The sequence below is a fragment of the Macaca fascicularis genome, chromosome 2 (assembly GCF_037993035.2).
Source record: "Macaca fascicularis isolate 582-1 chromosome 2, T2T-MFA8v1.1".
In the NCBI taxonomy this organism is placed as follows: domain Eukaryota; kingdom Metazoa; phylum Chordata; class Mammalia; order Primates; family Cercopithecidae; genus Macaca; species Macaca fascicularis.
This window is the reverse complement of record NC_088376.1, coordinates 95,209,492-95,228,576: the sequence shown is the minus strand read 5'-3', so window position 1 is coordinate 95,228,576 and position 19,085 is coordinate 95,209,492. Positions and strand designations below refer to the sequence as shown.

The window sequence follows — 19,085 nt, the reverse complement described above, 5'->3', positions numbered from 1 at the left end:
TATATAGAATATAAAAACTTTCTAAAAATTTCTATCCTGTAAAGATTAAAAGAAGAAAAAAATATGTGGGGAAACTGCCTCTCGTTTATTTTTGAAATTTTTAAATTTACATCAGGTAAAATTCACTCTCTTTGGTGTACAGTTCTATGAAGTTTGACAAATGCACGGCGTTATTCAGTCACCACAATCAAGATACAGAACGGTCCCATCACCACGCAAAACTTCCTCACTGTGCCGCTTTGTAGCCAGCCCCTCTCCCCATCCCTAATCCCTGGCAGCCACTGATTGGCTCTCCATCCTTATAGTTTTACTTTTTGCAGAGAGTGATACAAATGCAATTCCAGCCATGTGCTGCATAACAACGTTTTGGTCAACAATGGACCACATATACAACGATGGTCCCATAAAATTATAAAACTGTATTTTTACTGTACTTTAACAAAAATTTTTTTTTTTTTTTTTTTTTTGAGGCAGTCTCACTGTGTCGCCCAGGCTGGAGTGCAGTGGCCTCATCTCAGCTCACTGCAAGCTCCGCCTCCGGATTCACGCCATTCTCCTGCCTCAGCCTCCCGAGTAGCTGGGACTACAGGCACCCGCCACCACGCCCGGCTAATTTCTTTTTGTATTTTTAGTAGAAACAGGGTTTCACCATGTTAGCCAGGATGGTCTCAATCTCCTGACCTAGTGATTCACCCACCTCGGCCTCCCTTTTTTTTTTTTTTTTGGGACAGGGTCTTGCTCTGTCACCTGGGCAGGAGTGCAGTGGCGTGATCATGACTCACTGTAACCTCAAACTCTGGGGCTGAAGCTATCCTCCCACCTCAGCCTCTTGAGTAGCTGGGACTACAGGTGCACACCACCATGCCCAGCTGATTTTTTTTTTTAATTTATTTTTTGTAGAGGCAGGGGTTTCCCTGTATTGCCCACGCTGGCCTTAAACTCCTGGGCTCAAACGATCCTCCTGTATCAGCCTCCCAAAGTGTTGGGATTACACACATGAGCCACCGCCCCTGGCCCCTTTTCTATGTTTAGATATGTTTAGATGCAGAAATACTTCCCATTGTGTTATACTTGCCTACAGTATTCAGTGCAGTAACATGCTGTACAAGCAGTTAGCCCAGGCGTGTAGCAGGCTGTACCATCTGGGTTTGTGGAAGTGCACTTTACGACTGTGCAGCAACGAAATTGCCTAATGGCGATTTTCTCAGAATTGATCTCTATCATTAAGTGACATATGACTGTGCATACTGAGTAGCCTTGGAGTCTAAGTTCTTTCACGTAGCGTAAAACAGCTGGGGTTCATCCATGTTGCTTGGTATGTCTATAGTTCGTTCCTTTCATTGCTGAATATTATCTCACATTGTAGAGGTGCCAGTTTATCCATTCACCATTCACCAGGAAAAAACAGTTGAGTTGTTTCTAGTTTTTAGGGATTAAGAATAAAGCTGCAGCCAAACATGGTGGCTCACACCTGTAATCCCAAAACTTTGAGAGGCTGAGGTGGGTGGATCACTTGAGTCAGGAGTTTGAGACCAGCCTGGCCAAATTGGTGAAACCCCATCTCTACTAAAAATACAAAAATTAGCTGAGCATGGTGAGGGGTGGATGTAGTCCTGGCTACTTTGGAGGCTGAGGCAGGAGAATTGCTGAGGTGGAGGTTGCAGTGAGCTGAGATCATGCCCACTGCACTCTAGCCTGGGTGACAGAGCAAGATGCCATCTCAAAAAAAAAAAAAAAAAAAAAGAATAAAGCTGCTATAAACATTCACATACATGTTTTTGCTGGGCCACAGAGTAGGTTTATGTTTAACTTTAAAAGAAACTGCCAAACCGTTTTGGCGAAGTGGCTCTATCATTTTGCATTCCTACCAGCAATGTATGTGAATTCCAGCTACTTCATACTCTTACCACCTTTTCAAAAACAAGGGTATTTTTTTCTAATTAGTCATTTAGTAGGCATGTTGTGGTATCTCACTGTGGTTTTAATTTGCTATTTCCTAATGATTCATGATATTGAGTCTCTTTTCATGTGTTTATTTTCCATCTGTATATGTTCTTTGGTGATGCTTCTGTTCAAATCCTTTGCCCTTTATAATTGGGTTTTTTTTTTCTCATTGTTGGGTTTTGAGAGTTCTTTATATGTTCTGGATATAAGTCACTGTCAGATATATGACTTGCAAATATTTTCTCTGAGTTTTTAGGTTGGATTTTCGTTCTCTAAACAGTGTCTTTTGCAGAGCAAATGTTTAATTTGGATGAAGTCCAGCTTATCAGCTTTTCTTTTATGGGTTGTGCTTTTGGTGTGATATCACAGAACTCTTTGCCTAACCCAAAGATTTCTCCTAAAATTTCTCTGAGAAAACACTTTCTCTACTCAGACAACACTTCTGACACCTAATGTGTGGGTTTTGTTGTTTTTTTTTTTTTTTTCCCCACACCAAGCAGTTCTCCAACTGTCTAGACACCAATCAGGTGTTCTACAACTCAATTCAGACACTGAAGTTATCATCAGATCCCACAAGTTAAGGGCTCATTCCCTCAAGACTGTCCCCACTTCAGATGCTAATGCTAATTTTAAGTCTGGGCGTCCTATACTTCTGACCTACCAGCTATGGATTGGGGGGGTTCCGACAGCCTCTTCCTGGGGTTCTATAATTTGCTAGAATGACTCACAGAACTTAGGGAAACACTTTACTTATGTTTACTGGTTTATTATAAAGGATACAACTCAGGAACAGCCAGATGAATGAGATGCATATGGCAAGGTGTGTGGGGTGCACAGAGCTTCCCAGCTCTCTCCAGCACACCACCCTTCCAATACCTTGGTGTATTCAACAACATGGGAGCTCCTCAAATCTCCTCGTTCTAGAGTTTTTATAGAGCTTAATCCTCTCCTTCCTAGAGGTCAGTGAGTGGGGCTGAAAATTCCAAACTATAATCACTTGTTTTTTTCTGGAAACCAGCTCTGCCCAGCAGTTATCTAGGGTTCCCAGCCTGAGTCACCTCATTAGTGTAAACTCAGGTGTGACCAAACGGGCCCCTTATAAACAACAAAAGATACTCCTATCACTTAAGACGTTATAAGGATTTTAGGAACTCTGTACCAGGAACCAGGGATAAAGTCTAAATAAATTTCTTATTATACCACAGTTTTCTTCTACATTTTCTTCCAAGTTTAATGTTTCATGTTTACATCTATGATCCATTTTGAGTTAATTTTCATATAAGATGTGAGATATGTCAGCCTAAATAACAGACAGGGAGAGGCTGTCTAAAAGAAAACAATATTTATTCAGGAATAGGGCATTGAAATGGGAATGTGTGTGTCATAGTAAACTATGTGCTTATTCAGGAAGGTAGAGTGAGACAAAGGTTTTTAAAGGGAACTTGAGGAGCATTACATAATTGTTTTGAGATCATTATTTCTGGCTACAAAGATCAATAACAAGAGAGATGCCAATCGGAAATTGGACAGGCAGTTAAATGTTGCAATGGCCTGTGTGCAAGGCTGTGGTTTTTGAAGTCTTTTGTGATAGTTTTGTTATCAGGCATACAAGTGTGAGAACCCTTTCTTTGCAGTTTTCCCTGGCCTATTTGTTAGGTTTATTATTTATTTATTTTTTAGACTCTTGTCACCCAGGTTGGAGCGCAATGGTGTGGTCTTGGCTCACTGCAACCTCCGCCTCCTGGGTTCAAGCGATTCTCCTGCTTCAGCCTCCCGAGTAGATGGGATTACAGGCATGTGCCACCACGCCCTGCTAATTTTTGTATTTTTAGTAGAGACAGGGTTTCACCATGTTGGTCAGGCTGATCTGGAACTCCTGACCTCGTGATCTGCCCGCCTCGGCCTCCCAAAATGCTGGGATTACAGGCATGAGCTACTGTGCCCGGTCTATTTATTTATTTTTTAATACTAGTGACTCTGTTTTGATTCTGGCTACTTTCATAGGTATGGATGAAGGTTCTTATTTTTACATATGAATGTCCGATTGTTTCAGCACCATTTGTCTAAATAGAATTATTTCTCCATTGAATTACCTTTGCACCTTTGTGAAAAAATCAGATTAGTGTTTGCCGGAGTTCACGGAGGGATGTTGGGGGTGGGAATTGACCGAAAGGTGAGGCACAAGGGAGGTCTTTGTGGCGATGGACAGTTTTGCATCTTGCTTGTCCTGGTGGGTACAGGAAACAACATATGTGGGAAAATGACAGAGCTACACACACGTTATAAGCATATCAAATTCCTGGTCTTGGTATTGTACTGTAATTATGTAAGATGTAACCATTGAGGGTGGAAGGTGCCTAGGACCTCTCTGTACTGCCTTCGTAACTTCCTATTAATCTATAATTATCTATGCAACTTCCTGTGAATCTATAATTACTTCACAGGATAAAAAGGTTTGTGGTTTGTTTTGTTTGTTTGTTTTTTGAGACAGAGTTTCACTCTCATTGCCTAGGCTGGAGTACAATGGTGTAATCTTGGCTCACTGCAACCTCCACTTCCCGAATTCAAGCGATTCTTCTGCCTCAGCCTCCCAAGCAGCTGGCATTAAAGGCGCCCGCCACCACGCCTGGCTAATTTTTGTATTTTTAGTAGAGACGGGGTTTTGCCATGTTGGCCAGGCTAGTCTCAAACTCTTGACCACAGGTGATCCGCCCGCCTCCGCCTCTCAAAAGTGCTGGGATTACAGGCGTGAGTCACTGTGCCCAGCCTCCTCACAGGATAAAAAGTTAAAAAAATCAATTGATCCTATTTGTGTGGGTCTATCAGGACTTTCTATTTTTTTTTCCATTGATCTATTTGTTCATCCTTGGCCATTACCACACTCTTCTTTACTGTAATTTTATAAGTTTTGAAGTTGACAAAACACGTGAATCATCGAACTTTTTTCCTCTTTTACAAAATTGTTTTACCTATTCTGTGTCTTTTGCATTTCTTTTTCTTTTTCTTTTTCTTTTCTTTTGAGACAGAGTCTCGCTCTGTCGCCCAGGCTGGAGTGCAGTGGCCGGATCTCGGCTCACTGCAAGCTCTGCCTCCCGGGTTCACACCATTCTCCTGCCTCAGCCTCCGGTGTACCTGGGACTACAGGCGCCCGCAACCTCGCCCGGCTAGTTTTTTTGTATTTTTTAGTAGAGACAGGGTTTCACCGGGTTAGCCAGGGTGGTCTCCGTCTCCTGACCTCTTGATGCGCCCGTCTCGGCCTCCCATTTCTATATGAATTTTAGAATCAGTTTGTTAATTTCTATAAAATGTCGGCTGGGATTTTGATTATGGAATTGCTTTGACTCTACAGATCAATACTTAACAATATTGATTCTTCTAATATAATCCTTTGTTTTTAATTTTCACTTTTCGCTTTCAACTTAAAATTCCTCTTGGTCATCTAAAACTTAAGATGAGAAAGCACAGTTTTGGCAAGTGTGGGATATCACACCTCCCTAAAGGTACAGAAAATATGCAGCCTAGCAGGATAGGTTTCTGAAACTCCCGACCCTGTGCAAGGTTACTTTTGCCTAATACAATGTTGCACATTGGGTATTTTTTAAAATGTCGATTATTATCGTAGTAACTCATATTCCAAGAAGCAAAGTACATTTTTAGCTTGATAATTTCTAACGACCTGTCCTAAAATTTCTAATTTTAGAAAGAATAAAAACCTTTTAAAAACTCCCATAAGTGGTTTAAAATTTTTAGGCAGGAAAGGCACAGATAGATTCAGGTTTTTATCCATTCTCATATTATAAAGATAAATTTTAAAAGCCCCGAACTGTTTTCAGAAGTGGAGGAGCAAGACATGGGGCCTGACAAGGTTAAGGTGGTGATAGGTAGTAATCAAATCCCACGGAGCCTGAGTCTCTCCAGACCAGGGTCTGTCTTGTTTACAGTATTATCCCTCAGTACCTGGCACTTTTTTTAGTAGTTCAATACATATCTGTTAAAAGAATAAATCAGTTTTATTGCATAATGTTGACCTGGAATCTTTGGGCCACGATTTTTTTTTTTTTTTAAGAGATGGGGTCTCGCTTTATCACCCAGTCTGGAGTGCAGTGATGCGATCACAGCTCATTGGAGCCTCAAATTCCTGGGCCCAAGGAGTCCTCCTGCCTCAGCCTCCTGAGTAGCTGGGATTACAAGTGCAAACCACTGCACCTGGCTGGGCTCTAATTTATATTCTCATTCCAGACTGAATTCATTCCTTGACTAATACTTTATAATAATAGAAGAAAGTCCATATTCTTATGTCCTCCGACCGAGAGTTAATTTTCAAAATAATCAACAGGGAGTGAAAAAATATAATGTCACAATTAAAGGTTTCAAAGATGTGTTTCAGAGATAGGAATGAGGAGGAGTGCTTGTCCCGCTCAGGAGTGAGTAGAGGGTGTGATACAGTCACTGAGTGAGCCAGAACCACACCCAGGCCAGAACTACTACCAAGGAATAGAAAGGGGCAATTTGGGATGCGTCAGCTTTCTCTGCATGTGTGGGTATTTGCTCATAAGCAGAACTGCTGTTTTATAAACCCCAACGCCCTGTTACCTCCAGATCCCCCCTGTGCAAGCTAAAGTAGGGGCACATCAATATTCTTCATCGGGGTGCATTAGTGTAGTGAGTCTTTTTGATGCATACTCTGTGTGTTTCCCTGTATTCTAATTATATTTTGACATTTACCCAACCACCTTTGATTGGGCTTCTCATGGTAGACTTTCAGGCCATAGCACAACACTTGATTTTGGGGGCTGAAAGTACCTTAGCTTGGGAACTTTTGACTGAAAATTCACATAAAGTGAGGCGTGACTTCTAGGTAGCCTGGAACTGCGCTTCCTGAGCCAAGTCAACATTTCATCACAGGCTATACCACACTTTAGTATTTCTCATTCAAAAGGGAAAAATGGAAGAGACTTTAAAATATTTCCCTGCTGGATATAGTAACTTTTTTTTTGAGATAGGGTCTTGTTCTGTCACCCAGGCTGGAGTGCCATGGTGCGATCACAGCTCACTGCAACCTTAACCTCCCAGGCCCAAGCAATCCTCCTGACTTAGCCACCTGAGTAGCTGGGGCCACAGGTGCATGCCACCATGCCTGGCTAATTTTTTTTTTTTTTTAATTTTTCTGGTGATGGGGTCTTGCTATGTTGCTCTGGCTGGTCTCAAACTCCAGGCCTCAAATGATTCTCCCACCTCCGCCTTGCAAAGTGCTGAGATTACAGGCATGAGCCACTGTGCTTGGCTGTAACCATTTTTAAACATAAATGCCTGATAAGGCAAGGCTGAAGTATCATTTAAATAATAATAGAATATAAGATATAATTATAAGAATAGAACCTAATGAACTCTTATTTAGTGATCAATGAGGAATATGTTTAATTATCCTTTTACCTTACAGATTATCATGGTAAACTCTGTCTCTGACCTTCATGGCTACATCGACAAAAGCCAACTGACCCGGGAATTAGGGGGGACTTTGGAATATCGCCACGGACAGTGGGTAAATCACCGCACCGTGAGTACCAGCTTACACGTGCTTTTCACTATCTCTCCTTGTTTTCCGGAGGATGGAGTGGCAGAGTTAAACATCGACTGCTGGGAGGTCACCCTGTGACTGCCTGACCTTGGGGTGGTTGGGATTTCTCAGGCACAGGCTGGGGAAGAAGGAGCGTGGAAGGGCAAAGGCTGGGGTTTCTCCTGTTGACTGCGTTACCCTATTGCATCTCTTGGTGTGGGGGTTTTGGGACACTTACCTTCGAATGTACCTGGGAAGTTTCCAGAAACACCAATAGCCTGTTATACCTCAGAGAAACTAATTTACTTCATCTGGGATGGGTCTTAGCCTGCCACAGAACTCCCCAGATGATTCTAAGGTACAGACATATTGACACCCATGAAGTCAGAAGAAGCTACATTTAAATATTATCACCCCTCAGTGACTACTGTAGGTGAGAGGTGGGAGGGGGACAAGGATTGTAGAACTACTGGGTATGATGCTCACTATCTGGGTAACAGGATCAACTGTACCCCAAACCTCGGCATCATGCAGTATACCCATGTAACAAACCTGCACGTGTACCCCGGATCTAAAGTCAAAGTCAAAGATGAAACCAGTTTTAAAAAATTGTCACGATAACACATAGTCTATGTCAGGTGAGTTTCTAAGCATTTCTGAGCTTTTTTCTTCCTCTGTTAAAATGGGACTAACACAGTATTGCTCTACAGGGGATAATTTTGCCTGCCCCCTACATTTGTCAATATCTTTCGACTTTTTGTAGTCATAACTTAGTGGGGAAAGTTAACTGGTATCTAGTGGGTCGTCAGGGACTGTGCTGAACACCTTACAATGCTCAAGACAGCCTCCCACAACAAAGCATCATCTGGCCCAAAGTGTGAAGAGCCAATGCTGAGAAACCCCGGACTAACAAAAGCCTCCTGATAGTTTGATGTGGGGAATAAGTGATGTATTATCTGTGAAAGCACCTGCTATATAGTATTTTACTTTTCCCTACCTACTGATATTGGTGATTGTTATGCTAAGTTAGGAGTTTCAGTAATATTGAGATAAACGTGAGATCAAAATTCATTGTCATGGCTTGAATGTTGGTGTCCCCTAAAAATTCACATGTCGGAACCCAATGTGATAGCATTAAGAGGAGGGGCCTTTTGGGACGTATTAAGTCATGAAGGCTGTGCCATCATAAATGGAGTTAGTGCCCTTGCAAAGAGATTAAAGGGAGTTGTCATGCCCCCTCTGCCCTGTGAGGGCACAGAAGCCATCTTTTATGAGAAACAGACCTCTACCAGACACCAAATCTGTTGGGGCCTTGATCTTGAACTTCCCAACTTCCAGAACTGTAACTGTGAGAAATCAATTTCTGTTGCTTATAAATTACCCATTTGTTTTTGTTATAGGCCATCCCTGGCCTAGTATGTAGCCATGGTTTGTGGTTGTGCATGTGCTAAACATTTTTTAGTGAACTTTAAAAAATACAACTAGTATTGAAAGACCAGAGATATTCTTTACATGCCTTTTACATGTTCTGTGTATATATTTTATATACACACATATACAGTCATGTCTCATTTTATTATGCTTCACATTAATGGGCTTCGCAGATTTGCAGTTTTTTAAAATTGAAGTTTCGTGGCAACTTTGTGTTGAACAACTCTATCAGCACCATTTTTCCAACAGTATGTGCTCACTTCCTGCCTCTCTGACAAATTTTGGCAATTCTTGCAATATTTCAAAGTTTACTATTATTGTTATATTTGTTTCTTTTTCTTTTTCTTTTTTTGAGACAGAGTCTTGCTCTGTCACCCAGACTGGAGTACAATGGTGCGATCTCAGCTCACTGCAACCTCAGACTCCTGGGTTCAAGCAATTCTCCTGCTTCAGCCTCCTGAGTAACTGGGATTACAGGCATGTGCTACCATGCCCAGCTAATTTTTGTATTTTAAGTAGAGACAAGGTTTCACCATGTTGGCCAGGCTGGTCTCGAACTCCTGACCTCAAGTGATCTGCCCACCTCAGCCTCCCAAAGTTCTGGGATTACAGGCGTGAGCCACCATGCCCGGCCAATTGTTATATTTGTAACAGTGACTTGTGGTCAGCAATCTTTGGTGTTACTATTGTAATTGTTTTGGGGTGCCGAAAACTGCATTCATATAAGACAGTGAACTTAATGGATATATGTTGTGTGTGTTCTGACTGCTCCACCAACTGGTCCTCAGCTGTCTTTCTCCCTCTCCTGGGCCTCCCCACTCTCTAAGACAGAACAATATTGCAATTAGGCCAATTAATTACCTTACAATGACCTCTAAGTATTCAAGTGAAAGGAAGAATGGTGTGTCTCACTTTCAATCAAAAGCTTGTAATGATTAACCTTAATGAGGAAGGCATGTCAAAAGTTGAGATGGGCAGAAAGCTAGGCCTCTTAGCCTAGCCAGTTCGCCTAGTTGTGAATGCAAAGATAAAGTTCTTGAAGGAAACTAAAAATGCTACTCCAGCGAATACATGAACGATAAGAAAGCAAATAGCCTTCTTTGCTGATACAGAGAAAGTTTTAGTGGTCTGGGCCTGGATAGAGTATCAAACCACCCACAACATTTCTTTAAGCCAAAACCTAATCCGGAGCAAGGCCCTAACTCTCTTCAATTCTATTAAGGTTGAGAGAGGTGAAGAAGCTGCAGAAGAAAAGCCTGAAGCTAGCAGGGGTTGGTTTGTGAGGTTTGAGGGAGGAATTCTTCTCTGTAACATACAAGTGCAAGGTGCTGATAGAGAAGCTGCAGCAAGTTATCCAGAAGATCTAGCTAAGATCATTGATGAAAGTGGCTACACTCGGCTGGGCGCGGTGGCTCACGCCTGTAATCCCAGCACTTTGGGAGGCTGAGGCAGGCAGATCACCTGAGCTCAGGAATTCAAGACCAGCCTGGACAACATGGTGAAACCCTGTCTCTACTAAATGTATGAAAAATTAGCTGGGCGTGGTGGCGGTTGCCTGTAATCCCAGCTACTCAGGAGGCTGAGGCAGGAGAATCGCTTGAACCCAGCAGGCAGAGGTTGCAGTGAGCTGAGATCACGCCATTGCACTCTAGCCTGAGCAACAAGAGCAAAACTCCATCTCAAAAAACAAAACAAAACAAAAACAAAAACAAGAAAAAATGGCTACACTCAACAACAGATTTTCAATGTAAATGAAACAGCTTTCTATTGGAAGAAGATGCCATCTAAGACTTCCATAACTAAAGAAGAGAAGTGAATGCCTGGCTTCAAAGCTTAAAAGGACAGGCTGACTCTCTTGTTAGGGGCTAATGCAGCTGGTGACCTTAAATGGAAGCCAATGCTCATTTACCACTCCAAAAATCCTAGGGCCCTTAAGAATGATGCTAAATCTACTCTGCCTGTGCCCTAGAACTAGAACAACAGAGCCTGGATGGCAGCACTTCTGTTTACAGCATGGTTAACTGCATATTTTAAGCCACCTTTTGAGACCTACTGCTTAGACAAAAAGATCCTTTCAAAATATTACTGCTTTTTGGCGATGCACCTGGTCACCTGAGAGCTCTGATGGAGATGTACAAGGAGTTGAATGTTGTTTTCATGCCTGCTAACACAACATTGATTCTGCAGCTTATGGATCAAAGAGCAATTTCAACTTTCAGTTTTACTATTTAAGAAATACATTTTGTGAAGCTATACCTGCCATGTATAGTGATTCCTCTGATTAGTGTGAGTACAGCAAATTGCAAACCTTCTGGAAAGGATTCATCATTCTGGATGCCTTTAAGAACATTAGTGATTCATGGGAGGAAGTCAAACTATCAATATTAACAGGAGTTTGAGAAAAGCTGATTCCCACCCTCATGGATGACTTTGAGGGGTTCCAGAATTTAGTGGGGGAGGTAACTGCAGGTGTGGTGGAAACAGCAAGAGAACTAGAATTAGAAGTGGAGTCTGAAGATGTGACTGCATTACTGCAACCTCATGATAAAGCTTGAATGAATGAGGTGCTGTTTTTTACGGATGAGCAAAAAAAGTGATTTCTTCATCTTTCTGGGGATGATGATGTGAACACTGTTGAAATGACAACAAAGGATTTAGAATATTCCATAAACTTAGTCTACAAAGCAGTGGCAGAGTTTGAGAGGATTAACTCCAATTTTGAAAGAAGTTCTATCATGGGTGAACTGCTATCAAACAGTATTGCATGCTACAGAGAAATCATGAAAGGAAGTCAATTCATGTGACAACTTCATTGTTGTCTTATTTTAAGAAATTGCCACTGCCATTCCAGCCTTCAGCAACCATCACCCTGATCAGTCAGCAGCCCTCCATATTGAGGCAAGACCCTCCAGTGGCAAAAAGATTGTGATTTGATGAAGGCCCAGAAGATTGTTAGCAATTTTTTAACAATAAAGTATTTTTAAATTCAGGTATGTAGAATTTCTGACATAATGCTATTGCACACTTAATAGACTACAGTATACTGTAAACATAATTTCCCTTTGCACTGGGACACAAAAGAATTTTTGTGACTCACTTTATTGTAACATTTGCTTCATTGCAGTAGCCTAGAACCAAACCCACAATATCTCTGAGATTTGCCTGTATATATAACTAGGAATAATATAACCACACATGTACAGTACATATTGTTTTATAAGTGAGGTATATAGATTCTTTTGTGTGTGACAGTGCATTTTATGGGTGTCACCTCTTTGAACGAGAGACTCAGAAAGTTAGAACTCAAAGGAATCTTAAAGATCATGTGGCTCAATCACTTTATTTTATAGATAAATAAACTGACATTCAATGTAAAGAGGTGACTTATCCAAAGTCATTTGGTCAACTAGTAGCAGCACTGAGACTAAAACCAGCCTCTTTTTAATCTCCCTATCAGGATCAGGTCCTCTATACCATTTCCAAAGTCAGGTAATTCACTCATTTTGTCAACTAAATCTGTTGTCTTTCCATCAAGAGAGCATGTTGGTGAATGTTAAGCTCTCCACATTGTTACAATTATCTGACCTTCCAGGCCATCGAAAACTTTGCCTTGACCTTGAAGACCACTGCCCAGATGCTGCAGACATTTGGGGCCTGCCTGGCCACAACAGAGCTGCCCAGAAGCATGCTATCCACCGAAGACCTTCTCATGTCCCACACAAGGCAGCGGGACAAGCTGCAGGTGAGCGGTCAGTGGCCTCTCAGAGGCTAGCGTCTGTGCCAGCAGGTATACCTGCCTCTTGGAGAGAGCTGGGAGCAAAATTAACAGTTAAGCTCTCATTTTCCTTCTTCTTTAGTGACTTGGAAACCACTGATCATCTTAAACCTTCCAGACAGGCAGTTTGTAATGAAAGAAGTATCTTGAGACTGAGTGGTGAGTGAAGGATGGTGGGAAGCAGCACAGAGAAGGGCTTTTCTAGCTTTGTCTGGGTGAGCTGAGGCATGTGAGCACCCTTTCAAGGGTTGCACTCCTGTGATCCTGCTCAGGACAGAGCAAGACAGAACATGCTAAAATTGCAGGGGGTAGGGGCTGGCTTTTGAAATACAAGCTTTCCAGCAGTGGTTGTAAAGTTTTGGGGCAGACTAATAAGCTGACTTACTGCTTCACTTTCTCAGAAGTGTGTCTTTTTATTTGGGGATGAATTTGAGAAAAAGGACTATGGAAGGTGCCCTGACCTGGGTTGAAGGAGAGGCACCTATTAAATGATTCATAAAAGCACGTCAGAACCTGCTGAGGAAAGGGAGCTTGGCAGGTTCTTTTAGTCATGCAGTACAGGGAAATCTTCCTGGGGCTTCTCCCTGGATGAGTGTTGGCACCTTTCTACCTTGAGAAGCACAGACCAATCCCATTATTTCAGAGAAGCCCAGTTTTCAATAGGGCAGCAAAATGAGGATTGGACGGTCAGTGTATGTGTCTTGGCCTCATGGAACTTGGGAAGAGTTGAACTGTTGTATCTGTGACCAAAAAGTTGCAAAAACACTTTGCTAGATGGTTGATTTGTTCATTTATTCAACATTTATTGAGCACCCACCACTACTTGCCAGGAGAACCAAAAAGGCAACCTCAGCGAACACATAGTCTACTTAGGAGAGTCTCAGAGTCTAGTAATCGAGGCAAATTAATGTTTCCATGTGCCAGGGAACACTGTTAAATTCAGTCTTTAAGGAGGTTGTTATTCAAAAAGAGATGACCGGGAGTGGTGGCTCACATCTGTAATCTCAGCACTTTGGGAGGCCAAGGTGGGTGGATCACCTGAGGTCAGGAGTTCGAGACCAGCCTGGCCAACATGGTGAAACCCCGTCTCTACTAAAAACATAAAAATTAGCCAGGCTTGATGGTGGGCGCCTGTAATCCCAGCTACTCAGGAGGCTGAGGTGAGCGAATTGCTTGAACCTGGGAGGCGGAGGTTGCAGTGAGCCGAGATCTTGCCACTGCACTCTGTCCTGGGCGACAGAGCGAGACTCCATCTCAAAACAACAACAACAATGAAAGAGAAAAATATATTCCAAAGATTACTGTGAATAATCAAAATATCTGGACTGCGCTGGGCCCAGTGGCTCACACCTGTAATCCCAGCACTTTGGGAGGCTGAGGTGGGCATATCACCTGAGCTCAGGAATTCGAGACCAGCCTGGACAACATGGTGAAACTAAAACTCTACTAAAAACACAAAAAGTAGCTGGGCTTGGTGGCAGGCGCCTATTATCCCAGCTACTCGGAAGGCTGAGGCAGGAGAATCACTTGAACCCAGGAGGCAGAGGTTTCGGTGAGCCGAGGTCATGGCACGCCACTCCAGCCTGGGTGACAGAGTGAGACTGTCTCAAAAAACAAACAAACAAACAAAAAAACAAAACAAACCAAAATCTGGACTGAAATTGTAAAATCCTGATGACATCCTGAAAATTTTCCCTGAAAATGCCTCTGAGAAGCTTGGCCTTTGCTTTTCTAAACCTACTGGCTTAAGTTCACATGATTCTTAGGAGGTGCGAGTTGCAGAAAGCAGGGCCTAGGTGCCTCTGTGAAGTGTGCTAGGAAGGAGTTTGCAGTTGCACAGGCCCTAAGGTGATCCCTGACCAAGAGGAGTCTGCAGAGTGGTCCTGTTGATACAAAGGGGTGTCATGGGAAGGGCGCCCAGCGCAGCAAGGACTGTGAAACTGAGCTCTGTGCCTAGGGCTCATGAGCACAGTGCGTTCTTTGCCTCAATCCCTGAAGGGTGTGGAGAGGTCGAAGAGCAGAATCACCAGGATGACAACGTGATCAGTCAGGAAGGTCTCTGGAGAAAAGGTTAAAACATTTGGATTTTAGATAAGGACACATTACTGGGGGGTGAAAACCAGCCAGTCAGGTCTTGCCGTATGTGCTGGTGGCAAGGCAGAGGGGTGGGGACAGGGAAGGCAGATGAGTGGGTGTTCTATATTTCTCTACACAGGCAAAGAGTTCTGCAGAGGTAAACAGGTGGGAAAGAACCAGTTTCCAGGATGGAGTAAGGGGATATCCTTATGCATGCTAACCAGCTGTTCTCAGAATTAGAACAGGCAGCTCTGAGCAAAGGCGGCTAAGACTTCTCTCAGGTTATGGGGTGGAGTAACCTTGGAGGCCACATAGTTAGAAGTATTATTTGACATTTATACTCTATTATGTTAATTTGGTTAAACACTCCCTATCCAAGCTGTAAGACAAGTGAAAGGAAATTAGAAGGTTCCATTTAATTGGCCTTTTAGTAAAAGAAATGCTTGCATTTATATTCCATGCTACCCTAAAATCATGGTGAAGACCTAAAATTATTTTAAGACAAAATTCTGAAAGTGATTTAATTTGTCCAAGTGTTTACCTCGATTAAGAATATTAAGTGAATTTGGATTTAAAATATTATCATCTTTATTTTACCAAGTAATATTAATTAACATCCTTTAAAACACAACACAGGCTGGGCACAGTGGCTCAAGCCTATAATCCCAGCACTTTGGGAGGCCGATTGGGGGTGGATCACCTGAGGTCAGGAGTTCGAGACCAGCCTTGCTAACATGGTGAACCCCTGTCTGTACTAAAAATACAAAAATTAGCCGGGCATGGTGGCTGGCGCCTGTAATCCCAGCTACTCGGGAGGGTAAGACAGGAGGATCACTTGAACTTGGGAGGCAGAGGTTGCGGTGAGCCAAAATCACTCCATTACACTCCAGCCTAGGCAACAAGAGTGAAACTCCGTCTCAAAAACAAAACAAAACAAAAAACCAAAAAACCAAACAAACAAAAAATACAGATAATTTCTTAAGGCCTTTTGGTGATTACTGATTATTGTCCCAATTCAAATTTGATTCCTTATCTTGTAGCTTAGAAGCATGAATACCAAAATCATTAAACTAGAGTTACATTTTTCCTCTTTCTTATCCAAAAGTGACTTAAAGAGAGAAATGGTTTATATTAGAAAAAAAGAGGTACTGGCCGGGCACAGTGGCTCACACTTGTAATACCAGCACTTTGGGAGGCCAAGGTGGGTGGATCACGTGAGGTCAAGAGTTTGAGACCAGCCTGACCAACATGGAGAAACCCCATCTCTACTAAAAATACAAAATTACCCGGGCATGGTGGTGCATGCCGTAATCCCAGCTACTCGGGAGGCTGAGGCAGGAGAATCGCTTGAACCTGGGAGGTGGCGGTTGCAGTGAGCTGAGATCACACCACTGCACTCCAGCCTGGGCAATGAGAGTGAAATTCCGTCTCAAAAAAAAAAAAAAGAAAGAAAAGAAAAAAAGAGATACTGTTTAAACTTGTATTAATAACTTAGTAGTTTTTGTGGTTATTTATGCATATTTTATTTTACCCTTATTGGTCTTTTACCTACCTTTTAATCAAAGATTCTATATGTCATTAAATAATTTCTTTTCCAGCTAGAAGAGTGAAAAACTATTGTAAGATCCATTCTTCAGTACAGTGAACTTTTATAGCTATTTAAATAGCTATAAAAGTTGTAGCATGTGATTTACCGTTTTCTCCCAGCCTGGAGAGGGTTTTTTCCTAAACAGCTAGCACAGCTTCGGGGATTTGGCTTGATGTCTTGAATTCCTTTCTCCTGGATCTTTAAGAGAGATCTTAGGTATACGCGTCTGGTCGCCTCTACAATCAAACAGAATAGGAGAGCTATTGAGTTGGAGAGGTTTTCAGTCTCACTTGCTATTTCTCTAGGGAGTTGTTACTATTTTGTTCAAAATAGTCTTCCAGTAGAACCTCTTTTCTTTTGGCCCTTCGGTATATTAAGCCAATCAGTTCACACAGAAAAAAATCTCAAAACATCCACAGTGGAACAATCGTATCAAACTTTTAAGCAAACTGATGACTTTACAAAAGGCTCTTCCCCAGAAACATAAATTCTTTCCCCCAGCCTGAGCCACAGTTTGGGCCTTAATCTATTCTTACAATCAGAGAGTGCTCCCGACTTCAGTAAGTGCTATTTTCTGTCCAAATTGTGGGCACCTTGGGCTTCATACTAAATTTGAAACCTTATTTTCTCTGTGATTTCTCTCTCATCTGAGGGACAGAAAGGAAGAGCAAGTCTTGTAAACACAAGCAGCTTTAGCCTTCCCTGGGAGAGCTGAGCTCCGGATGAATGAGACAAGCAAACAGGACTCAGCTACCCATGGTTTCTGCTGTGTGCCTTTCCACCCATCAAGGAGAGTGCGAGCAAGTGCTCAGAGCGCATGCACAACGGCACCTCCACCTCGTCTGCCAATTGGATCCTGTTCCAAGGTGGTGGTGGGGCTCCCATTTTCTGAGGAAAGGGAACTTTGGTAGGCAATGAGCTATCTCTCAGTTTACGAGCAGTCCTCACCCTGCCACCAGCAGGATCCTGTCAGCACAGGGAAAAGGAGACTCTACAAAAGGGAGTATGAACTTAAACACATGTTCTGGAAGACAGTGCCCTGAGTTCCTCCTCCAGCCTGAGTGCAGGCAGTAAAAAAATTAAATACCTGAAAAGATTATTTTCTTTCCATGGAAACTGAAACTCCAGTTTTAGGCTGAGCAACTTCCCCTTACCCTTTCCAAGTACCATAGTTGCTCCATCTTTCCATCTGTGTTCATGACAGATTTTTGTAACCCTACTCAAGTTGACCATGGGGTTGAATCCCAAAGCAGTCACTTGGTCACAATTTTTGCTTGTATCCTTTTTAAACAGTGTAAAGGGGATATACAGCGTGTGACATCACTTGTGAAGATTCACCTTCCCTGTCTCACACACTTTCTTCATGCTCTGCCACACTTCGGGTGTATCCCTCCTCCCAGCTTCCCCCTCCAGTGTCTCCTTCTGCCACAACAATATGGCGCTTTTCCTTTAGCCTCTCTACCTTTCTTCCCAACTCTTCTTCATATATGGATGTGTGTGTGTGTGTGTGTGTGTGTGTGTGTGTGTGTGTGTGTGTGTGTTGCTGGAAGCTCAGCAGCAGTTAAGAAAATGAGTGGGAAAAGCCACGACCCTCTTTAGTGGGTGGGATGAGGGAATGGCTAAGACACTGAGTCAGGAGTACATTTTTTCCATCATATCTAATTTGTCTTTATCCATCTGCAACCTGACTTCTTTTAGGCTGTTATTAATTTATCCAACCTACAAATATTTAATGAGCATTGATGAGATAAGAAATGAGGGCTGACACATGAGAATGGAAAAGAAGAGATATGCCTGATTCCCAGGCGAGAGTGCCAACCATGTGGCTAATGTGGGGCACTATTTGGAGTGGGCAGAGCCAGAGGAGGTGTCCAAAGAACCCTGAAGGGCTAGCTCACAGAAGCCAAGTCCATCATCAGCCAGATCCAGGGCCAGGTTTGAGGATGGGTATGGCCATGTAACCCTTCCAGGGGAAATTCTGGAGTAGGATGGGACACAACAAAAGTATGAGCTTGAGAGGGTCCAGGACTTCTGTGTGATCAGAGTGGGGAAGTCTAAAACTCTTCCCACAGGGAATGAGCTCTAGGCTGTGTGAAGACCACAGAGGTGGCTGGGCCTAGAGGAAGTGATTCAGTGTTTATGTGTGCAGAGGTGATCTCTTGGTTTGTTTTAGAACTATGGGCCTGTTCTAATGCTCAAGGGCATACCAAACCAGCCTTCTCTGACCCAGGAACCAAACCCATAATTCCCAAGCACAAAATTCTAGGTCAGGCTCTGCCACTTTTGTTTTGCAGCCCAGGCTTTCTTTATGGGTAAGGCTCAGGGCAATGAGAGATGACCTGCACTGTCCAAGGAAAGGACTACAGCTGTTGGCTGAAGGAAGTAACCTTCCACAACTGCATAGCACTAAGTCTTTGTGTTAAAAAAGCAGAATGGGGGGTTGGCTTGGAAGTACGAATCTTTCCATGTTAAACTGAAATTGCTGCCCATATCTGCCAAACTTAAATAATTAAACAAGGCCACAGTTGGTTGGCAGGTGGAGGGAGAGCAGGTGTTTATTGATGAGACCAACCGAAGTATTTTTATGATCAATTAGCAGTTATTACGTTATTATTGCTTGGTAGTTTCTAGCATTCAACATTCAATATCTATCATTTTCTTGTTTCTGGTCACTGTCTTGGATTAAAACTAGGTTGTATTAACTAGTTTTGCTT

The 19,085-nt window shown here is 42.6% G+C and overlaps 1 protein-coding gene and 1 long non-coding RNA gene across 10 annotated transcripts in view; one reads left to right on the top strand and one right to left on the bottom strand.

The window, feature by feature from the left end:
* Positions 1-19,085, top strand: part of MCF2L2 (MCF.2 cell line derived transforming sequence-like 2) — a 254,021-nt gene that overhangs the window by 105,921 nt on the left and 129,015 nt on the right. For 8 of the 9 annotated variants that reach the window (XR_012430895.1, XR_012430896.1, XR_012430897.1 and 5 more), the window contains exons 6-7: positions 7,385-7,501; positions 12,525-12,674. Coding sequence is in view for 6 of the 9 variants with exons in the window: in XM_065540256.2 (XP_065396328.1) it covers positions 7,385-7,501; positions 12,525-12,674 (267 nt within the window). In the remaining 3 variants the exon portion in view is untranslated. The remainder of the gene's footprint in view (positions 1-7,384; positions 7,502-12,524; positions 12,675-19,085) is intronic. The other variant, XM_065540255.2, reaches the window with a different exon arrangement.
* Positions 13,479-19,085, bottom strand: part of LOC102118918 (uncharacterized) — a 29,971-nt gene continuing 24,364 nt past the window's right edge. The window contains exons 3-4 of the long non-coding RNA XR_001488701.4: positions 16,478-16,607; positions 13,479-14,766 (exon numbers count right to left, since the gene is read on the bottom strand). This is a non-coding gene — a long non-coding RNA (uncharacterized lncRNA). The remainder of the gene's footprint in view (positions 14,767-16,477; positions 16,608-19,085) is intronic.